Genomic DNA, 17,931 nt, shown 5'->3' on the forward strand with positions numbered 1-17,931 from the left:
AACAGAAATGTATAGTGTTAGTGAGTGTAAGCAGTTTCCCATTTATTTAATTTTGGGTTACATTTATTTTTATCTCTATTTTGAAATTAAGGTGAAGAATGAGTACCAATTTTATTTTTATGCAAATGTTTGTGAATTAGTAGTAATGTAGGTTGATGTGATATTTTTACATGACAATGCAATAAAAAAAATGTTGGAGTAAACTCATTGAATAATCGTGATCACAATATTGATCAAAATAATCGTGATTGTCATTTTGGCCATAATCGTGCAGCCCTACTTTTTGGTAAATCATGTGAGATCTACTGTATGTTTGCAAAACCTTCTGCCCAGCATCAGGAAGCTCAAACTTAGCTGTCATGGGTCATCCAACAAAATAATGACACTAACCCAATGCTAAAATCACCTGGACTAAGTCTATTTAGATGACCCACCTAAACCATAACCTCACATACATTGAAGGGTTGGACGGTATACAGGTATTATGATATACTAATATCTGTTAAAGAGACAGTAAATGGAAATACATTGTAATACTTAGGTGCACTAGTTATGTTCCTATACTAATACCATAATAATACAGTGTTTCCTCTTGGAATTTTTTTTCAGCAGCGGGGGCAGGCTTCCCGGGGAGTTATTGCTGCGTAAAGATTGAAACGCGACTCCAGATTTTACTTTTACAAATTATTTATTGAATGGAAAGTTAAAAATTGCATTTTCAAGGCTGAATGTAAAACTAAATGAATGAAACAATCAAATCAAATAAAAACAATGAATAATAATTCCTTTATGGAGAATGAGTGGCAAAGTTTGCACTTCGGCTCAGAACATTGTATTTTTCTGTAAAGCAGGCTCTGTTGTATTGAAATTCTTCAAAAGGTGGCCCGTTGATGCTCAAATCAGTCTTCACCTACAAATAGAAACAATAATGAGGTTGTTTCTTTCAATTTCCTACACCCTACTCCATTTTAAAATTGTTTCTAGTTTGTGTCTGATATATTATTAAATGTCTTACCCTATTGTTGAAAAGTCGCTCACACAGAAACAGAGGTTTATTGTGGAGTAGTTTAACACACACAAGGAATTCGTTGTGGTGATTGGTGCAATACAAAAGAATAAATAATATTAAAAGAAAAAATGTACAACATGTTGGTTTTAAAGTGCCAGAGTAATGAGTCTGTACAGAGGTGACCTAGGATATGCGTTAATGTGGTGCATAAGGTCAGAAGTGGGGTCTTTACGTTAATGTGACATAGAGTGGGATGGGGGGGCAGTCCGTGGTAGACGGGGGAGAAGGGGGACCGGGGCCTTGTTGATGAGGACAGTTGCAGACGGGAAAAAACTGTTCTTGTGTCGTGAGGTTTTGGTCCTGATGGACCGCAGAGGGAAGAGTCTGGAACAGTTTGTGTCCGGGGTGGGAGGGGTCTGCTGCAATCTTTCCTGCACCTTCAGGGTCCTGGAGGCTTCAGGGTCCTGGAGGCTTCAGGGTCCTGGAGGCTGCAGGGTCCTGGAGGCTGCAGGGTCCTGGAGGCTGCAGGGTCCTGGAGGCTGCAGGGTCCTGGAGGCTGCAGGGTCCTGGAGGCTGCAGGGTCCTGGAGGCTGCAGGGTCCTGGAGGCTGCAGGGTCCTGGAGGCTGCAGGGTCCTGGAGGCTGCAGGGTCCTGGAGGCTGCAGGGTCCTGGAGGCTGCAGGGTCCTGGAGGCTGCAGGGTCCTGGAGGCTGCAGGGTCCTGGAGGCTGCAGGGTCCTGGAGGCTGCAGGGTCCTGGAGGCTGCAGGGTCCTGGAGGCTGCAGGGTCCTGGAGGCTGCAGGGTCCTGGAGGCTGCAGGGTCCAGGAGGCTTCAGGGTCCTGGAGGCTTCAGGGTCCTGTTTTCTCTTTGACTTCAATTTGTGATCTCTCCTTAAATAAACTCCTTAAAAACTTTTTCAAAATATAAATGTTTCTATCCACATTTAAATGGAGAACCCTCAAAACTAGAATAGTGTCCCTATTTTTCATTGCTGAAATATGAATGCAGTGAAGGTTTCCAAGGATCTTTTAAGAATGGAATTTAAATTATTCCATGTAAGTAAAAAGAAAAAAAAGGGATTCCCAACCAATATGGAAGATTGATATATTGTTTCTAAAGTACCATATTTTGATTGATTTGATATTATCCTAATTTCTTTCTTTTTTTTCTGCAAAAACTGACAAGTAAATGGTGATTTCTTCACAGTATTTTTTTTAAATTCCTGTTGTTGTGGGTTTTATGAGCTGGAAGTCCAATTTATGTAAAAATAGACAGATAAATACTTGAAATCGTTTAAAGGGGAGCTATTATGAAAACCAGGTTTTCTCTTGCTTTAACATTTATAAAGTGGTCTCCCCTCAGCCTGCCAACTCAGAGAAGGAGGAAAGCAACCAAATTCTGCAGTGTCTGTACAGCCGCCTGTATGATCCGTCCAGTGTCATGTGGATCTACGAGCCAATAAGATTCTGCTCCCGTCGTTACGTAACGACGGGAGCGATGCGTGAAACCACGGCCACAACTAACTCTGGCCAGAACAACAACAACTCCGCCGGCCGGAGCGGTGTATCGTGTATTCGAGCTAGACATGCAAATTGCTCTCAAAAGCTCAAAAGATTGTTTTTAAGACATTAAAGGCCTGTTTAAAATGGGTATTAGATGCCATAATAGGTCCCCTTTAAATTGTGGTCCCTGAATCTATAATCTATGAAAGTTTTACTTTTTGAATGGAATTATGGAAATTAAACAATGTTTCAATGATATTCTAATTTTCTGGAAAAAGTTTTTTTTTTCTTGTATCCTTGTTTAAAGGGTATCAATATGTTTCTCCATGTACCTATGTTTTTCAGGTAATGTTCAGCCTTTCTTCATCTCATCTCCTGAAGAGACCTGCTTTTTAAGAGGAGACTCATGCTTATAAATGCCAGGCCTCGCCACACTCTCTGTTGTCTGCACAAACACAAATGCCTGCCTGCCTGTGGGGGAGGTCTGATTAAAGATATCTACATTTCATTTACTGGTACGTGTGAATGCTTTGTTTCGTATTCCTGGCTTTTTGTAGTTGCATAAATAATTTGGACCAATGATTAAACAGTTATCTTTATTTAAAATGATTATTCAACCATGAACATGGTTTGCAAATCTATCTCTTTAGGTTCCTATTTCATTGAGCTCTCAATGTAATTTGAGGCATTATTTAATTACGTGACTTTACATTAATTCAGTTGACTGTGATTTTCAACATATTTGTAGGTTTTTGTATGGCTAATGTCTGTAGCAGGTTTTAGAAATGAAGGCAGCTGATGCTGTTTTATGATGCAGATGATTTTTGGTGATATGCTGGGCTGTTTTTAAGATATAACCAATCATTTAAAATTAACAATTCATGCATGAATTTGCTTAAGTATTTTGAATTAAAAAAAAATGGATATTGACAAAATTTATAAAAACAAAGGGATGTGCCACAGGTGTGCCCACAGATATGACTGTCAACTATAAATTTACAGGCATTGACCAATGTCAATTTATTAATATAATGGCTGCTAAACAGTTGATTAATCTGTCTCTATAGAAGTTTTGTTAATCCAAAAATAGTATTTTTGTTATAAGTGCTGTTATATTAACCATCGAACTTAAAACTCTAGTGCTTTCTTCCTACCTACGCACCTGTTCTTTCTGATCATTTCTGGCTACTGTTGAACTCCTTTCAATCAATCGAATTTCGATCAATCCATCTCTTTTAAACTTCACTGTGTCCCATGGCTCAGGGCTGTGTCTTCCATTCCAGCAACCATCATGTTTTGGAAGTTTGACTTGCACACCACGTCCCACATTGACCAGCTCCTTGAGAGAGAGGACGTGACGCTTAGAGAGCTGATGGAAGAGGACGATGTTCTGCAGGAGTGCAAGGCCCAAAACCGTCGACTACTCCTTTTTCTTTCCCAGGACCACTGCATGCAAGAGCTGGTCCGGCTCATCACAACAGAGCCCCCCGCTGACCTGGAGGAGAGGAGCCGGTTCAAGTGAGACCTAAATCAAATCATCAAATCCTCACAGTGAAAAATACAGTAGGCTAAAGAGTATTTGATTATAATCAGTACAATCTATACATTTTTACCCCACACATTTGCCATGGTAAGATTTTGATAAGTTAGTGCCTTATTTTATATTTCTTTATTTTATTTATTATAATTGATAACAAAAGCCATATTCTATTATGAATTATTATCTATCTATATATTATTATTAATTACCAAGGCGAAATGCAAAATATACTTGTCATGTTGCTGTTTTTATTTCATGCCATTATTGTTCTTTTGCAGTGAAAAGTCCAAAACATACAGCACATTGAATCCTGAGAACCAAGATTGGAAAAGACTTCTTTATATCAAAGTCTGTCATCTTGTTTTTCTTATAAGGTTTCCCAATATTGCGTGTGAGCTGTTGACCTCAGATGTGTCCATTATAAATGATAAGCTTGGTGGAGATGAGTCTCTGCTTGAAATGCTCTACCACTTCCTGGAGCAAGACCCGCCCCTTAACCCCCTACTGGCCAGCTTTTTTAGTAAAACTATTGGCAATTTGATTGCCAGAAAAACAGAACAGGTACTGTCAAAAAAAGCACATAGAGCACATCAACAAATACATTCAGATTTAGGTTTTGTTTGTTTTCTGAAAAACATGCATGTGATATTATGTATTTCTACAGGTGATTACCTTTCTAAAGAAAAAAGAAGGGTTTATCAGTTTGGTGCTCAAACATATTGACGCTTCAGCCATGATGGACCTGTTGCTTCGCCTCATCAGTTGTGTGGAACCTGCGCCTTTAAGGCAGGAAGTTCTGCATGTAAGCTGTTACCATATTTACCTCTGCTTGGCACTACCTAGCACTAATGTGTTAAAAGTAGCTTTTTATTTGTTATTTTTCTTTTTTTCTGGCTTACTTTTTTTTTTCTTTATTTCAGTGGCTGAATGAGGAAAGCCTGGTACAGAGACTCACAGAACTTATCCATACTGGCAAAGATGAAGAGGTGTGCCACGTTGACCGTTTTTCTCATGATCACAGGGATTACATTTCTCCGTCTCTAGACGGATTTCCGTCAGTTGGAAAATGAGGAAAAAAAAAACCTTTGCATGTGTGTTTTGTTGTGGTACAGTTTAGACCAGTGGTTCTCAAATGGTTCTCAAATGGGGGTCTTTGCGTACCCCTGGGGGTACGTGAAGGCACTACATGAGATGAGATTTTAAATGAGATTTTAAAATATACATATATTTAAAAAGTAGCATCCATGCAAAAATCTTTTAAAAATAAATATTTCATAAATAATTGAGGAAAATATAAGTCTAAATTCATAAAATGAATTTTATCTTCAGGAGTAGGCTATTCAACTTATTATCCTAAAACCCCAGAGTTTCCCCCACACCAGGATGGTTCCACCTAACCTGTCAATCACCTGGCTTCACCTGTCAATCACTTGGACCAACGATGGAGTCGTGGTTGAAGCATAGCAGCAATATTTTTATGTTTAATAAATCAGTTACTGATGGCACAGTGCTCTGTTTTAGGTCTTTTTTTTACAACCAAAAGTGCTTTGCGCGGGTTAGGGGGTACTTGGCTGAAAAAATATTTCACAGGGGGAACATCACTGAAAAAAGGTTGAGGACCACTGGTTTAGACTATCCAATGAAATCATGTTAGGCATCAAACTGATGCTATTGTAAACCAATTAAGCGAGCCAGAGCCTTGGTATTAACCAATCAGAAACAGAGGAGGGCGTGTTGGATCAAGGGGGGTAAGGGAAGTCGGCAAATCAGATACCGCAACTTCGACTCGGGCCGCGACTGGGGGAGCAGTCGCCCCGTCGCCCTCCTGTCCCCGCCGCCGGAGGCGCGGCATCCGGCCCGCCTCGCGGGGCCTTTGTCCAGCGGCGTTTGCGCGTCGTCGGGCGGGGGTTTTCGCGGGGCGGTGTCCGATGCCGCGTGGAACACCGCGAACATTTAACTTTTTTACTTTAACCCTTTGGGAAGCGACCGCATGGCAGAAAAGGGGCCGTTCTTAAAGTGTTGCAGCGCAGAGATGGAGGGGGATATGAACTGGCCTGAAAAATTTTTTTCAGTCAAAAATATATTTTTTGCTTTAATCCCTGTGATCATCTCATTGTTGCATCAACAAAACATTTTACTTCTATTAATTTTGTAGGCAATTAAAGTTATGTGATTCAATTGTTTATTTTCCAGAGACAATCAAATGCCTCCCAAACACTTTGTGACATTATTCGTCTAAGTCGAGACCAGGCCAACCAGATGCAGGAGAATGTGGAGTCTGACCCACTATTGGCTGTACTAGAGGCGTAAGTATGCAGTGGCTTTTGATTTAAGTACAGAAGGTAAACTTGAATCATTAACATGCAGAAATGCTGCGATGTAACTCACTGTGCTGGAACTGTAATCTCCCCGTCGACTGGGTGATTTATTAGTCGATGCAGCCTGGCTCCACCAAAATTCAGATTGGTCGATTCTTTAATTTAATCAGGAGCAAAGTACCAACATCTGAAGGGGGTGTTTTCAGAGCACACCTCTTTCACAGGTAAGTCTATCTTTGGAAACCCGTCTTGTTTTTGCTATTTTGGATGAGCCCGACCCACTGACTAGAGACTGATAGATTGTAAAGTAGAACTACAAGGTGATTTGTTGAACTCTATCATATCAAAGACATCTGCAGTGTGGCCGAATTTCATAAAAATAGACAATGGAAAAAAAGTTGAATACACTTTGCAAGCAACAGTTTGTATATCACAGCTCCACATCAAACATGGTGTTTGCTGTTTACAATTTGCGTTCAGGGATTTTGCTATTGCTCCTACCTGCTTCTTTTTCCCCTATACAGGCAAGAGAGTGTTGCATGGCTTCTGAAAAATATGTTTGAGGGGGAGAGGAGTGAGGCCTCCATTGTCAATGGAACTCAAGTGCTACTTACCTTATTGGAGACCAGAAGGTCTGGGTGAGTTTTCAGTTCATAATAAACAATCTAAATTCTTTAAAATGGTCTGTCTTGTATCCGATAACATAGGGTTGTTACGTCTTTGATCTATCAAGACAATAGAGGGACATGTCTACCTACTTATATTTAACATGAGTACATCAGTAACTGAGTTTCCATGATTGTAGATGTGTTGACTGAATATCTGTGTACTGTGTCTGCCAGGTTGGAAGGGTTGATGGATCTCTATTCTCAGGGTTATGAAAGGTCTTACACTGTCAGCAGCAGTATTTTAAATGCCATTGAGCCCCATTTAAAGGACTTCCAGCAGCTTCTTCAGGATCCCCCCAAGGTAACACCCTTAGTTCAGTGTTAAATACAAAAAGGAAGTTAAGAGACAAAATAGAGTTTAGTTAAAGAGCAATTATAAATATACATAAGATGTTAGATGTTAATTGACATTACCAAGACTTCATTATATAATACAGTAGTTTCATTGCAGTGCATTTAAAACCCTGAACTTACACCAGTTGACCAGATTCACTGCCTTCACTCAAAAAACTAAGGATCTCGACAAGAAATGTTCTTATTTCTAACCTAAAAAGGCCATTACACCTGATAACACACACCACTTAGGTTTTTCCCACGTGTTTCAATTGAACTTTCATTTGTGTCAAGCAAATTTTAAATTCTAGTTAAGTTAAAGTTTTGATAAGATTTGATCAAATTCTGAGCCCTGCTGTATTGGAGCACATTAGCCACCAGCACTACTTGTTGTTTTATCCATCAATGAATACAGAGATAAAACTGAAAACTACCCAGTTAGCTTTATTACGTTTTTATTTTCACCCTCATCTCTCTACAGCTCTGTGTTTTTACAGATTAAATGCGTTAGCCGCATGGACAGTCGTCATAATTAATAGAAACCTATATAATGTTATGTTATCAAGGTACCATAACGTTAATCTCATTAATTAGCGCTACTTTAACTTAATTGTACCGTGTCTGGGGTGACGGTCCTCCCTCTGGGAGTAACAGGGTGTTGGTGGAGAAGCTGCAGCGTTGAGAAAGTACTGTTCTGTATCAGCTCTGTCTTACAGTGAAACAGCAACAGTGTTGCCTTGGTGTCCAGCTGGAAATGACCCACACTTTGGCCTTTTATTTTAGTTAAAACCAAACAAATCCGCCGCCTCTTCCTTCTTCCTTTACGTGCGTGGCGTCAGCGCGTTGTGCCGCATTAAATGTAGTCCAGGTGAAATACTACGCTGGTGAAATAAAACGATTCCTCGAGGCAGAGAAAATTCCTCCATCATTTTTTGTAATGGAAGTACTCTGATTATTTGAGGAATCGTTTCAGCCCTAGACAGATGACACATTTGAAAATGCCAGTCATTGTGTTAAAGCCTAGGCCTTGTGTATTCAGATCAAAACAATATTTTATGAAACCGCTATTTTCCTTCTCCACAGAAAAGTGCAATATTGACGAGTGTTGGCATTCTGGAGCAGCCGCTGGGCAATGCTCGCCTTCACGTGGCTCGGCTGGTGGCTGCCCTGCTGCAAACCAGTGCACCCAGTATCTGCCAGGAGCTCTGCAACCTCGCCACCATTGACCTACTACTGGTAAGCAAAACCTGGGGGTGAATGTATTCTGTAGGTTCATTTGTTCAACTTGTGTTTTATTTCTTACAAAGTAGCATGTAGTTTGCACGAGGTTTCCCATTAGGCATGGAGTTTTTAATGTGTTAAAGCAAAGATATGATCTTGCAGAACATGATCATATAATGTTCACATTTTTACATGTGTAGTTCTTTATTAGGGGTGTAACAATATATCGTGCCGCGATATTATGTTATTAATATTAATCTATTGTGTTGACTAGTAACGCGCATCCGACCGCGCCTCGACCCGCAGACCAAAATCTTCCTCCGCTCAGAAGAAACTAGTACCGTTTTCCGGTCCCGTTTTGAGCTCTGAACTTTTACTGACGTAAGGCTGGTGTAGAGTTAAGCCTTACCTTATTAAATTAAACCTTTTTGGGGTCGTGAGTAGGATAAACACGGGGACAACTTCTGCTGAGTTCCAGTGTACTTTAATGTCCCTCAACAGTGTAGGATTTTAGAACATCAACACAGCAGCTAGTGCCGTACTGTGGCGTATCACTCCGCCCAATCTAAAACAGACTAATCACTACAGATAAACTGACTAGTGTCATTATAGTCCCTGATTTACATCAGAATATAAAGAATATATTTATAAAATAATGATCCCTGAATTACCTAAATAACCTTCTTAACAAAAATAAATCTCCTCTTACACTTATAAGGTGAGCATGAATCAATCTTTTTTATGATGTAAAATTGTATGTATTTATTTACTTTTATTTATTTATTTAATTTTAGTTGTTAAATTTCTGGAAAAGAAAAAAGTCAAATCATACATGAGAGAAACTATTCAGTTTGTGGCTAAATATTTGTACTTGTATGAAACTGAAGATGCATAATGGAAACATTACATTTACTAGTTCAGTTTGTGGAAAATGGTTGGCCTGGCTTTCTCTTTAAAACTTAAACAGTTATAAAGCATTACAAACTGAAACAATAGGGCAAACGCACAGCATTGTTTTGTATTTTGTGTCTTTCAAATAAAAGACAATTTTTTCCAGTCATATGTTCCTCATTCAAGGTTGTTAAAAAAAATACTGCTATAATATCGTATTGTTATCGTGACCTCAATATCGTGTATCGTACCGTATCATGAGATTAGTGTATCCTTACACCCCTATTCTTTATAGTGTGTTACTCACTTTTGCTTTCATCTTTGTTTGCGTAGGATCTATTTTTCAAATACGCGTGGAATAACTTTTTGCACTTCCAAGTGGAGCTGTGTGTGGCAGCGGTTCTGAATCATCCTTCAGAGGAGCAGCCCGGTCCAGGCCTTCAGGACCGTGAGGGGAATCCTGCAGGGGCTAATACCGGGGTGTTGGGGGACAGACCTGAGCCAGCCAAAGGCAGTGACTCACAGACCTCTCTTCATAATGCCCTGGTGGCACACGTATGTTACACAGACTGATCGCTGGAACATCTCACACTGTACACACATATTTTATGCGTTTGTTTTTCTTTGCAAGTAGTATTTGCACACAGTGATTTTGCATGTATGTTGAACCTCCAGCTCTTCCAGAAGTGTCATCTGGTTCAGAGGATCCTTGATGCTTGGGAGGAGAATGATAAAATACAGTGAGGATCTTTTTTTCTTTGCTTTGTGCCTAAACTAGTCACATTGAAGTGTCATTTTTTTCTTGGTTTTCAAATGCAAGAAGCTAAAGCTTATACATTTTACGGGGGAAGAAAATGTATGTGTGTAACAGCACAAGTTGAATAAATGGGATTTAAGTACTGTCCCCTTGTTGAAGCGAGTCTTAAGGTTTTACCTGGGGTTTCCAGGGCTGAGGGCGGTACCAGAAGAGGCAACATGGGGCATCTCACCAGAATTGCCAACATGGTAGTCCAGAATCTGGAGAAAGGACCTGTACAGGCCCAAATCACTGATCTCATCAAAGGTAATAATGTCTTGTATTCTCAAGCCATTCTAGTTACAATTTTGACAGAAATGTCAGTGAAAATAAGTATCTCCTTGTTGAATTTACTCTATTGTAGAGCTGCCAGAGGACTGCAGAGGTCGCTGGGAGAGCTTTGTGGATGAGACCCTGAGAGAAACTAACAGGAGGAACACAGTAGAACTGGTGTCTTTCTTTAAATATCTGCATCAGAATCTTTTTCTCATGAATAAGCCACACACTTTTTACTCGCTTTCATTTCATATGCTTGCTTCTGAAAGCCCTCTGGCTAGGTAGGCGGCAAAGCCAAAGTTGGAATAGCTGGTTAGTATAGAGCAGCTATAACCAGCTTCTCAACAAATAGGAATTTTCTTATTTAAAACTTTAACTTAAGGAATGAAGGATAGATGGAAAAAACTGTGTGTGTACATACACAGTATATATGGATCAGTTATAAGGCGTTTTTAGATCAGACCCTGCTGGTATCCCTGGATGATGAACAGGTGTTTTAACTCCTGTCTCCAATGTAAATGCAGGGCATGTCATTGTCCCTCCAGCGCTGCAGTCGTGTTAGGGGAGGGAAGAGGACGTGGGGGTGGAACTGTGTAACATGACGGCCCACTGTCTGGTTGGCTGGACATCAGAACAGCTGGCTGGTGGAGGAGATGGAGCCGGTGGAGCAGGATCCATGCTGAATAACTATGGGATTTGCTAGTGACTTCTCCCAAATTGTGTTGCACAAATATAAGCAGCAGTCTCCCTCTGCCACTCCTGCCTTTGGCTTTTTTTATCAACTGCAAATAACTTCAGGCTCTTCAGTTTGTTTATCACCTGAGTTTCTTGTTTTGCAACGATTGTGTAATTTGAGCAGCCAGTTACGGTTCTTATCACCAACAATTCCCTCCCACGACCCGCCACCCCACATTACTTCTGTTTCCATATCCCACCTGACCAGAGCAGAATAGAATAAACTTCATTGATTCCCCAGATGAGAAAGTCAATTGTGCAACAGCAAACACACACACACTCAACAATTTTTACAAAATACACACGAAAGTATGAAAAGGTATAAAAAAAGTATATCCTGAAAAATAACCAATAAATGGCTAAATAATTAAAAAACAGCGATATAAAAAAATGAGCAATGTACAAAAGAAATACTAAACAAAAAATGGATAATATATACATGTGCAAAAATACCAGTGAGGTATCTAGAGGGAGAAGGTTATTGCACTTTCAGAGAAACAGGTTATTGCACTGGAGTGACTAGAGTTGGTAGTTGTAGAGTGTGATGGCTGTGGGGATGAAGGAGCTGCGGTAGCGTTCCTTCTCTAGCGGGTGGAGCAGCAGCGGGTGGAGCAGTGTTTGGCTGAAGGAGCTGCTGCTGCTCCCACGGTGTCATGTAGGGGGTGAGAGGGTTGTTCATGATGGAGTTCAGCTGGACCAGCATCCTCCTCTCACGTACTCTGCGGGGCCCCCCGGGGCCCTGCGGGGGCTCCCGTGCTGCAGATCACCACATCAGTACCCTGCGGGGCCCTGCGAGGCCCCCGTGCTGCAGATCACCACATCTGTACCCTGCGGGGCCCCCGTGCTGCAGATCACCACATCTGTACCCTGCAGGGCCCCACGGGGCCCTGTGAGGCCCCCGTGCTGCAGATCACCACATCTGTACCCTGCGGGGCCCCCGTGCTGCAGATCACCACATCTGTACCCTGCGGGGCCCCCGTGCTGCAGATCACCACATCTGTACCCTGCAGGGCCCCCGTGCTGCAGATCACCACATCTGTACCCTGCGGGGCCCCCGTGCTGCAGATCGCCACATCTGTACCCTGCGGGGCCCCCGTGCTGCAGATCACCACATCTGTACCCTGCGGGGCCCCCGTGCTGCAGATCACCACATCTGTACCCTGCAGGGCCCCCGTGCTGCAGATCGCCACATCTGTACCCTGCGCGGCCCTGCGGGGCCCCGTGCTGCAGACCACCACCTACTGCAGCCTGTTGGTGAGGTAGTGGATGGTCCATGCAGCCAGGTGACAGTCCACTCCTGCTTCCTCCAGCTTCCCCCTGAGCAGCGATGTTGCTTTTGAAGTGGCAAGAATAATTTGCGTGGCATCTTATTTTGACACCTGATTATTTATTTATTTATTTATTTTTATATTCTTTTGTATTATTGTTCATTTATTTTTGGAGATTCAGAATTGCACACATTTTAAATATAAAAAAAAGATTAATTGTTTTCACAGTTTAAAAGAACTGATTCACATTTTTTAGTGTGATTTAATGTGTTAATACAGAATATCAAAATGAAAAATAACTGAAGGCTGAAAGAATTCTGCCTGGCAAGGTAAACAGTTTTTAAGGTGAACGATAAAGATAAAATCAAAAATAGTCAAAGACAGCCAGTCTTACCCAAGACCCCAGAAGGTTAAGCAAAAGCCAAAAATGTGTTTTTAATTGATGAAATACCAATTGTGGTTCCATCTTCATGTTATATATGGCATTTAAGGTAACACCTTTCAGTAAGAGTGCACACACTTAGTATTTGCTCAAATTTGCAGGTGATGTTTACAAAATGTGTTACGAATGGCAGATGGGCGCCGGCATTATTAAAAGTGTAATTGTGGTTTTTGAGTCAAACTTTCCCAAAGCATTGCACTTAATGATACAGTGGGTCAGTTTTCTATAGCTTCAAAATATTTCCGCTTTCATGGCTTAAACGGGTTTATTAATATGCATATTTGTGTGGATTATGTACTTCAAGTTATAAGTTTGTAATGTTTAATGTTCTACTTGGCAACCTTTACCTGTGTCCTACAGGTAAGCACCCACAACATCCACTCCTCCAGTGAAGATGATGACATGGAGAGTGCTTTCCCCAACGATCTGTCGATTCAACAGGTAAAATGATCTCAGTGTGAGACGCATTATGAATATCATTGGGGTCTTTAAAGCCACAGCAATTCACGGCTCAATGACTTCAGCAAGTCGCCACTTAAGGCATTGCAAACAAATTAAGCCTTGTAAAAAAAAAACAGTTTTCAGGTTTAATTTTCATGATTGGTCATTCTCATTGAGAAAAATTGAAACGTGATTGATTGTTGAGCAATCATGATGAAAAGTCGGCCATTTGCCACTTGAAGTATGGCCTACAGTTGAAGCCCTGTTTAAGTATTCTTACATTTCAAAATGTTATATTCATAGGTTCAATATTGACAGGTGACACAAAACGTAACAAAACCTAGTGTGCACCCAATGACGCAGTGCGCCAAATGTGTGTTGTCGGGGGCTCTCACCGTGGTTCCCTCGCAGGAGCGCTTTGGGAAACACCGTTCCGGCTGCTGCTGCTCGGGCGGCGGCTGCTGCTGCTCGGGCGGCGGCTGCTGCTGCTCGGGCGGCGGCTGCTGCTGCTCGGGCGGCGGCTGCTGCTGCTCGGGCGGCGGCTGCTGCTGCTCGGGCGGCGGGCTCCGTCGTTTACTGTTGGGCTGGACTGTTGTTCCAGCTTTCGCAAAAGCCGGCATCATTTCCGAGGGGCCGCACAGCACGGAAAGTGACTCTGACAGTGAAGAAAGTGGAATAAAGACTTAAGGGGGACCTATTATGTCATCTAATACTTATTTTAAACAGGCCTTGAATGTCTTAAAAACAAGCTTTTGATTGTTTTTGCTAAATAAATTAGAAATTCAGCCTCTGAGCCATGTCTTTATCTTCCCATTCTCTAACCTCATTATCTATCCAGGATTCTGAGTGGGCGGGGCTATGATAATGAGGCTCTGTGCTGATTGGCTGCCTGAATGACGCGATACACCGCTACGAAAAAATGGCGGAAGCTCCGGCCGGCGGAGTTAGTTGTTGTTGTTCCGGCCAGAGTTGTTGTGGGCGTGGTTTCATGCATTGGAGGACAACCGATGCAAATTGCATTTTGGTTCCGTAACGATGGAGCAGAATCTTATTGGCTCGTAGATCCACATCACACTGGACGGATCATCCAGGCGGCTGTACAGACACTGCAGAATCTGGTTGTTTCCTCCTTCTCTGAGTTAGCAGGCTGAGGGGAGACCTCTTTATATATGTTAAAGCAAGAGAAAACCTGTTTTTCATAATAGGTCCCCTTTTAAATAAAGCACAATCAAACTCAGTTTTGCTGTGTGTGTGTGTGTGTGTGTGTGTGTGTGTGTGTGTGTGTGTGTGTGTGTGTGTGTGTGTGTGTGTGTGTGTGTGTGTGTGTGTGTGTGTGTGTGTGTGTGTGTGTGTGTGTGTGTGTGTGTGTGTGTGTGTGTGTGTGTGTGTGTGTGTGTGTGTGTAATACAGTAATGACACACATAACTGAGACTGCGCCATTTCATACGCCGCACCGTATGGTTGCAAAAATACGCTAGGTGCAGTTATTAGTTGGGATCAATACTTTACCAGATAGGCAAATGAGTAATTTTTGAGCCAAATCAAAACTGCTTGTGTCCTTAATAAAAGTGTATTGTACTAAGTCTAAACCATCAGTGGAGACACTCACTTTCCCTTTGATATCCCCAGGCTTTCTCAGACTATCAGATCCAACAGATGACTGCCAACTTTGTGGATCAATTTGGGTTTAATGATGAAGAGTTCATTGAACATGATGAAAATATCAAGTAAGTTGTTCAGTTAATTTTTGCTCAGTTAACCTTTTATTGTATTGAACCATTTCACAACAAGTCCAATACACTCCAGACAAATATGCAGTTCCCATTCCGTCCAATTCATTATAACAGATCAAATGTGTTCAAATATAAGAAGGAAAGAAAAATCCTAGCTAAGGAGCCAAACCAATCACACTGAATCTTCACTTTAGTGAAGTCCCTCATCCACTACAAGCACAAAGATGGGCTATAAACCTGGCCTATAAAAACTTAACTGGTGGAGACTCAGGCCATCAATCTGGACTGATCGAGTTCTGACATGACCAACAAACAGTGATATGAGTAGTGATTTCTGCCTTTGATAAAAGAGAGTAATGATTTTAAAGACAGTTAATTGAAATCATAATAGTAGACATACAAGAAAAGTAAAGATAATAGTGAGGAACAAGCCCAGTGTATCATGGTAGGTCCGCCAGCAGTTCTGGCCCATAGCAGCGTAACTACAGACAGGCTTCAGGGCACTTGAGCCAGCCCTCGTATAAATAAACTTTAGGAAGAAGTCATCTTGAAGGTAGGCCGGGTTTTTAAAGTCTGAACACTGACTGGGAACCACAAAAAAGGAGCCTGATAACTGAAGAGTCTGCCTCATTGTACTTTTCAAAACTCTGGGAACCACTGTAAGCCTGCAGCCTGAGAGGAAGGTGCCATGTTTGGACATTATCAATTGTTTATGATAAGAAAGAGACGAAGCCCTTTTTAAGAGCTTTAAAACAACAGTCATCTCAATCTTTGTCTTATGGCGCTTTTACACTAGTACCTACTCGGCGTGACTCGACTTGCCACGCCCCCGTTTTGCGCTTCTCCACTAGGGGTGGAGGCGGGTGGAGGCGTGCAGAGTTGATACTTTTTCTGTATCTATTCTGCCGAGGTTCTAAGTGACTGAGTCGGCCCTGGATCTGACGTCATCACAATACACGTCACCGATTGGTCGGGGGGCGGGGCCGTCAGACGTTTGAATGAGGAAGCGGGAATCAGCCCGAGAGCGGCTCGCGGCGATTTTATTCAACAAGCAATGGCAGCGCAAACGTCTGTTTCATGATCCAACTCTGAGCTGCAGATGTTCATAAACCTGGTGCTGAGGAGAGAATTAAAAGGGGATCTAGACGGAGATAAGGAACGACCAGATCTACCAGGAGCTCTGTCACTTCTCAGCCGCTCGCGGCTCCAGCTGATTTCTCAGCAGCACCGACACAAACGAACAAAAAAAAAAAGCGTTGCCGCTTACAGGTTCTTTCACTGGTGTGGCATCTTATTTTGACACCTGATTATTTATTTATTTTTTTTATATTCTTTTGTATTATCATTTATCTATTTTTAGAGATTCAGAATTGCACAAATTTTAAATATAAAAAAAGGTTAATTAATTTTTCACAGTTTAAAAGAACTGATTTACATTTTTTAGTGTGATTTAATGTGTTAATACAGAATATAATAATAATAAATATATATATATATATATATATCAAAATGAAAAATAACTGAAGGCTGAAAGAATTCTGCCTGGCAAGGTAAACAGTTTTTAAGGTGAACGATAAAGATAAAATCAAAAGTAGTCAAAGACGGCCAGTCTTACCCAAGACTCCAGAAGGTTAAGAAAAAGCCAAAAATGTGTTTTAATTGATGAAATAACAATTGTGGTTCCATCTTCATGTTATATATGGCATTTAAGGTAACACCTTTCAGTTAGAGTGCACACACTTAGTATTTGCTCAAATTTGCAGGTGATGTTTACAAAATGTGTTACGAATGGCAGATGGGCGCCGGCATTATTAAAAGTGTAATCGTGGTTTTTGAGTCAAACTTTCCCAAAGCATTGCACTTAATGATTCTTTCACTCTCATTTTTTAACTTGTAGTATCTTCTACAAACCAATGAAAATGTATATCACACTATCTACTAAAAATATCCAATAGTCCAAAAATCTCTCTTCTTCAAGAGAACTGGATGGAAAACATTTCACTTCTCATCCGAGTAGCTTCATCAGTTCTGACTTCTGGTGGGAAATACAGTTATATGTTGTTGACTTATTTGATTGGATTACTTAAACAATCTGTTAAAAAGACAATACCTACTAATAGGAGGATGTTTAGAGTGAAAAGTGAAGAACCTTTTGGAACACCATGATCAATTCTGGGATATGAAGACTCCTCATTCACATAACCAAGCTGGAATTTATAAGTAAAGTATGACTATTATATTTAATATCCCGTATCTCGTATGGAATACATCACTGGAGATTGGATATGTTGTAGTCCTGGATCAAAACAATTTTGTTTAGTTTTTTTGATTATAGGTTTAATTGCGGTAACTCTAAAAGCCAGAGCCACATAGTCTTTTCATAAAGATTTATATACATGTTTGTTTGGATAAAGCTATTATAACTGCTAGGCCTGGACAGAAACGGTCCAGACACTATCCAGGTAGAACAGTCCATATCCAAAACTGCTTAATTTAATGACATCAGAATTGGTGTGAGAGGGGTGCTACAATGCTTCTCTAAAGCCTGGATTATGGTTCTGCGTTACACCAACACGGAGCACATGCCGCTGCCGTGACGCCGTCGTCAACCCTTCGGACTTCTCCAACACTCCATTTCGCAGCGGTGCAATACCCCCTGCGAGCATTAGGGGGGTGCGATCTTTTCCTGAATGGTTGATCAGATTTTTCCAGTCACAGTGAATCAAAGAGATAAGGACAACTATTGTGCAAAAAACCAA

General features: G+C 41.2%; 1 protein-coding gene across 3 annotated transcripts in view; it reads left to right on the forward strand.

Moving 5' to 3' along the window:
- Positions 1 to 17,931, forward strand: part of ppp6r2a (protein phosphatase 6, regulatory subunit 2a) — a 46,748-nt gene that overhangs the window by 10,654 nt on the left and 18,163 nt on the right. Inside the window, exons 2-16 of one of the 3 annotated variants that reach the window (XM_061714944.1) lie at positions 2,856 to 3,025; positions 3,794 to 4,028; positions 4,425 to 4,611; positions 4,715 to 4,852; positions 4,971 to 5,036; positions 6,244 to 6,356; positions 6,893 to 7,006; positions 7,211 to 7,337; positions 8,453 to 8,605; positions 9,815 to 10,036; positions 10,157 to 10,221; positions 10,429 to 10,544; positions 10,642 to 10,727; positions 13,359 to 13,439; positions 15,069 to 15,166. In XM_061714944.1, coding sequence (XP_061570928.1) covers positions 2,917 to 3,025; positions 3,794 to 4,028; positions 4,425 to 4,611; positions 4,715 to 4,852; positions 4,971 to 5,036; positions 6,244 to 6,356; positions 6,893 to 7,006; positions 7,211 to 7,337; positions 8,453 to 8,605; positions 9,815 to 10,036; positions 10,157 to 10,221; positions 10,429 to 10,544; positions 10,642 to 10,727; positions 13,359 to 13,439; positions 15,069 to 15,166 — 1,910 coding nt within the window. In that variant the 5' untranslated portion in view covers positions 2,856 to 2,916. Of the gene's footprint in view, positions 1 to 2,855; positions 3,026 to 3,773; positions 4,029 to 4,424; positions 4,612 to 4,714; positions 4,853 to 4,970; positions 5,037 to 6,243; positions 6,357 to 6,892; positions 7,007 to 7,210; positions 7,338 to 8,452; positions 8,606 to 9,814; positions 10,037 to 10,156; positions 10,222 to 10,428; positions 10,545 to 10,641; positions 10,728 to 13,358; positions 13,440 to 15,068; positions 15,167 to 17,931 lie in introns of those variants that run through there. The other 2 variants (XM_061714945.1, XM_061714946.1) reach the window with 2 other exon arrangements.

This window comes from Cololabis saira, chromosome 23 (genome assembly GCF_033807715.1).
Source record: "Cololabis saira isolate AMF1-May2022 chromosome 23, fColSai1.1, whole genome shotgun sequence".
Classification (NCBI taxonomy): Eukaryota; Metazoa; Chordata; class Actinopteri; order Beloniformes; family Belonidae; genus Cololabis; species Cololabis saira.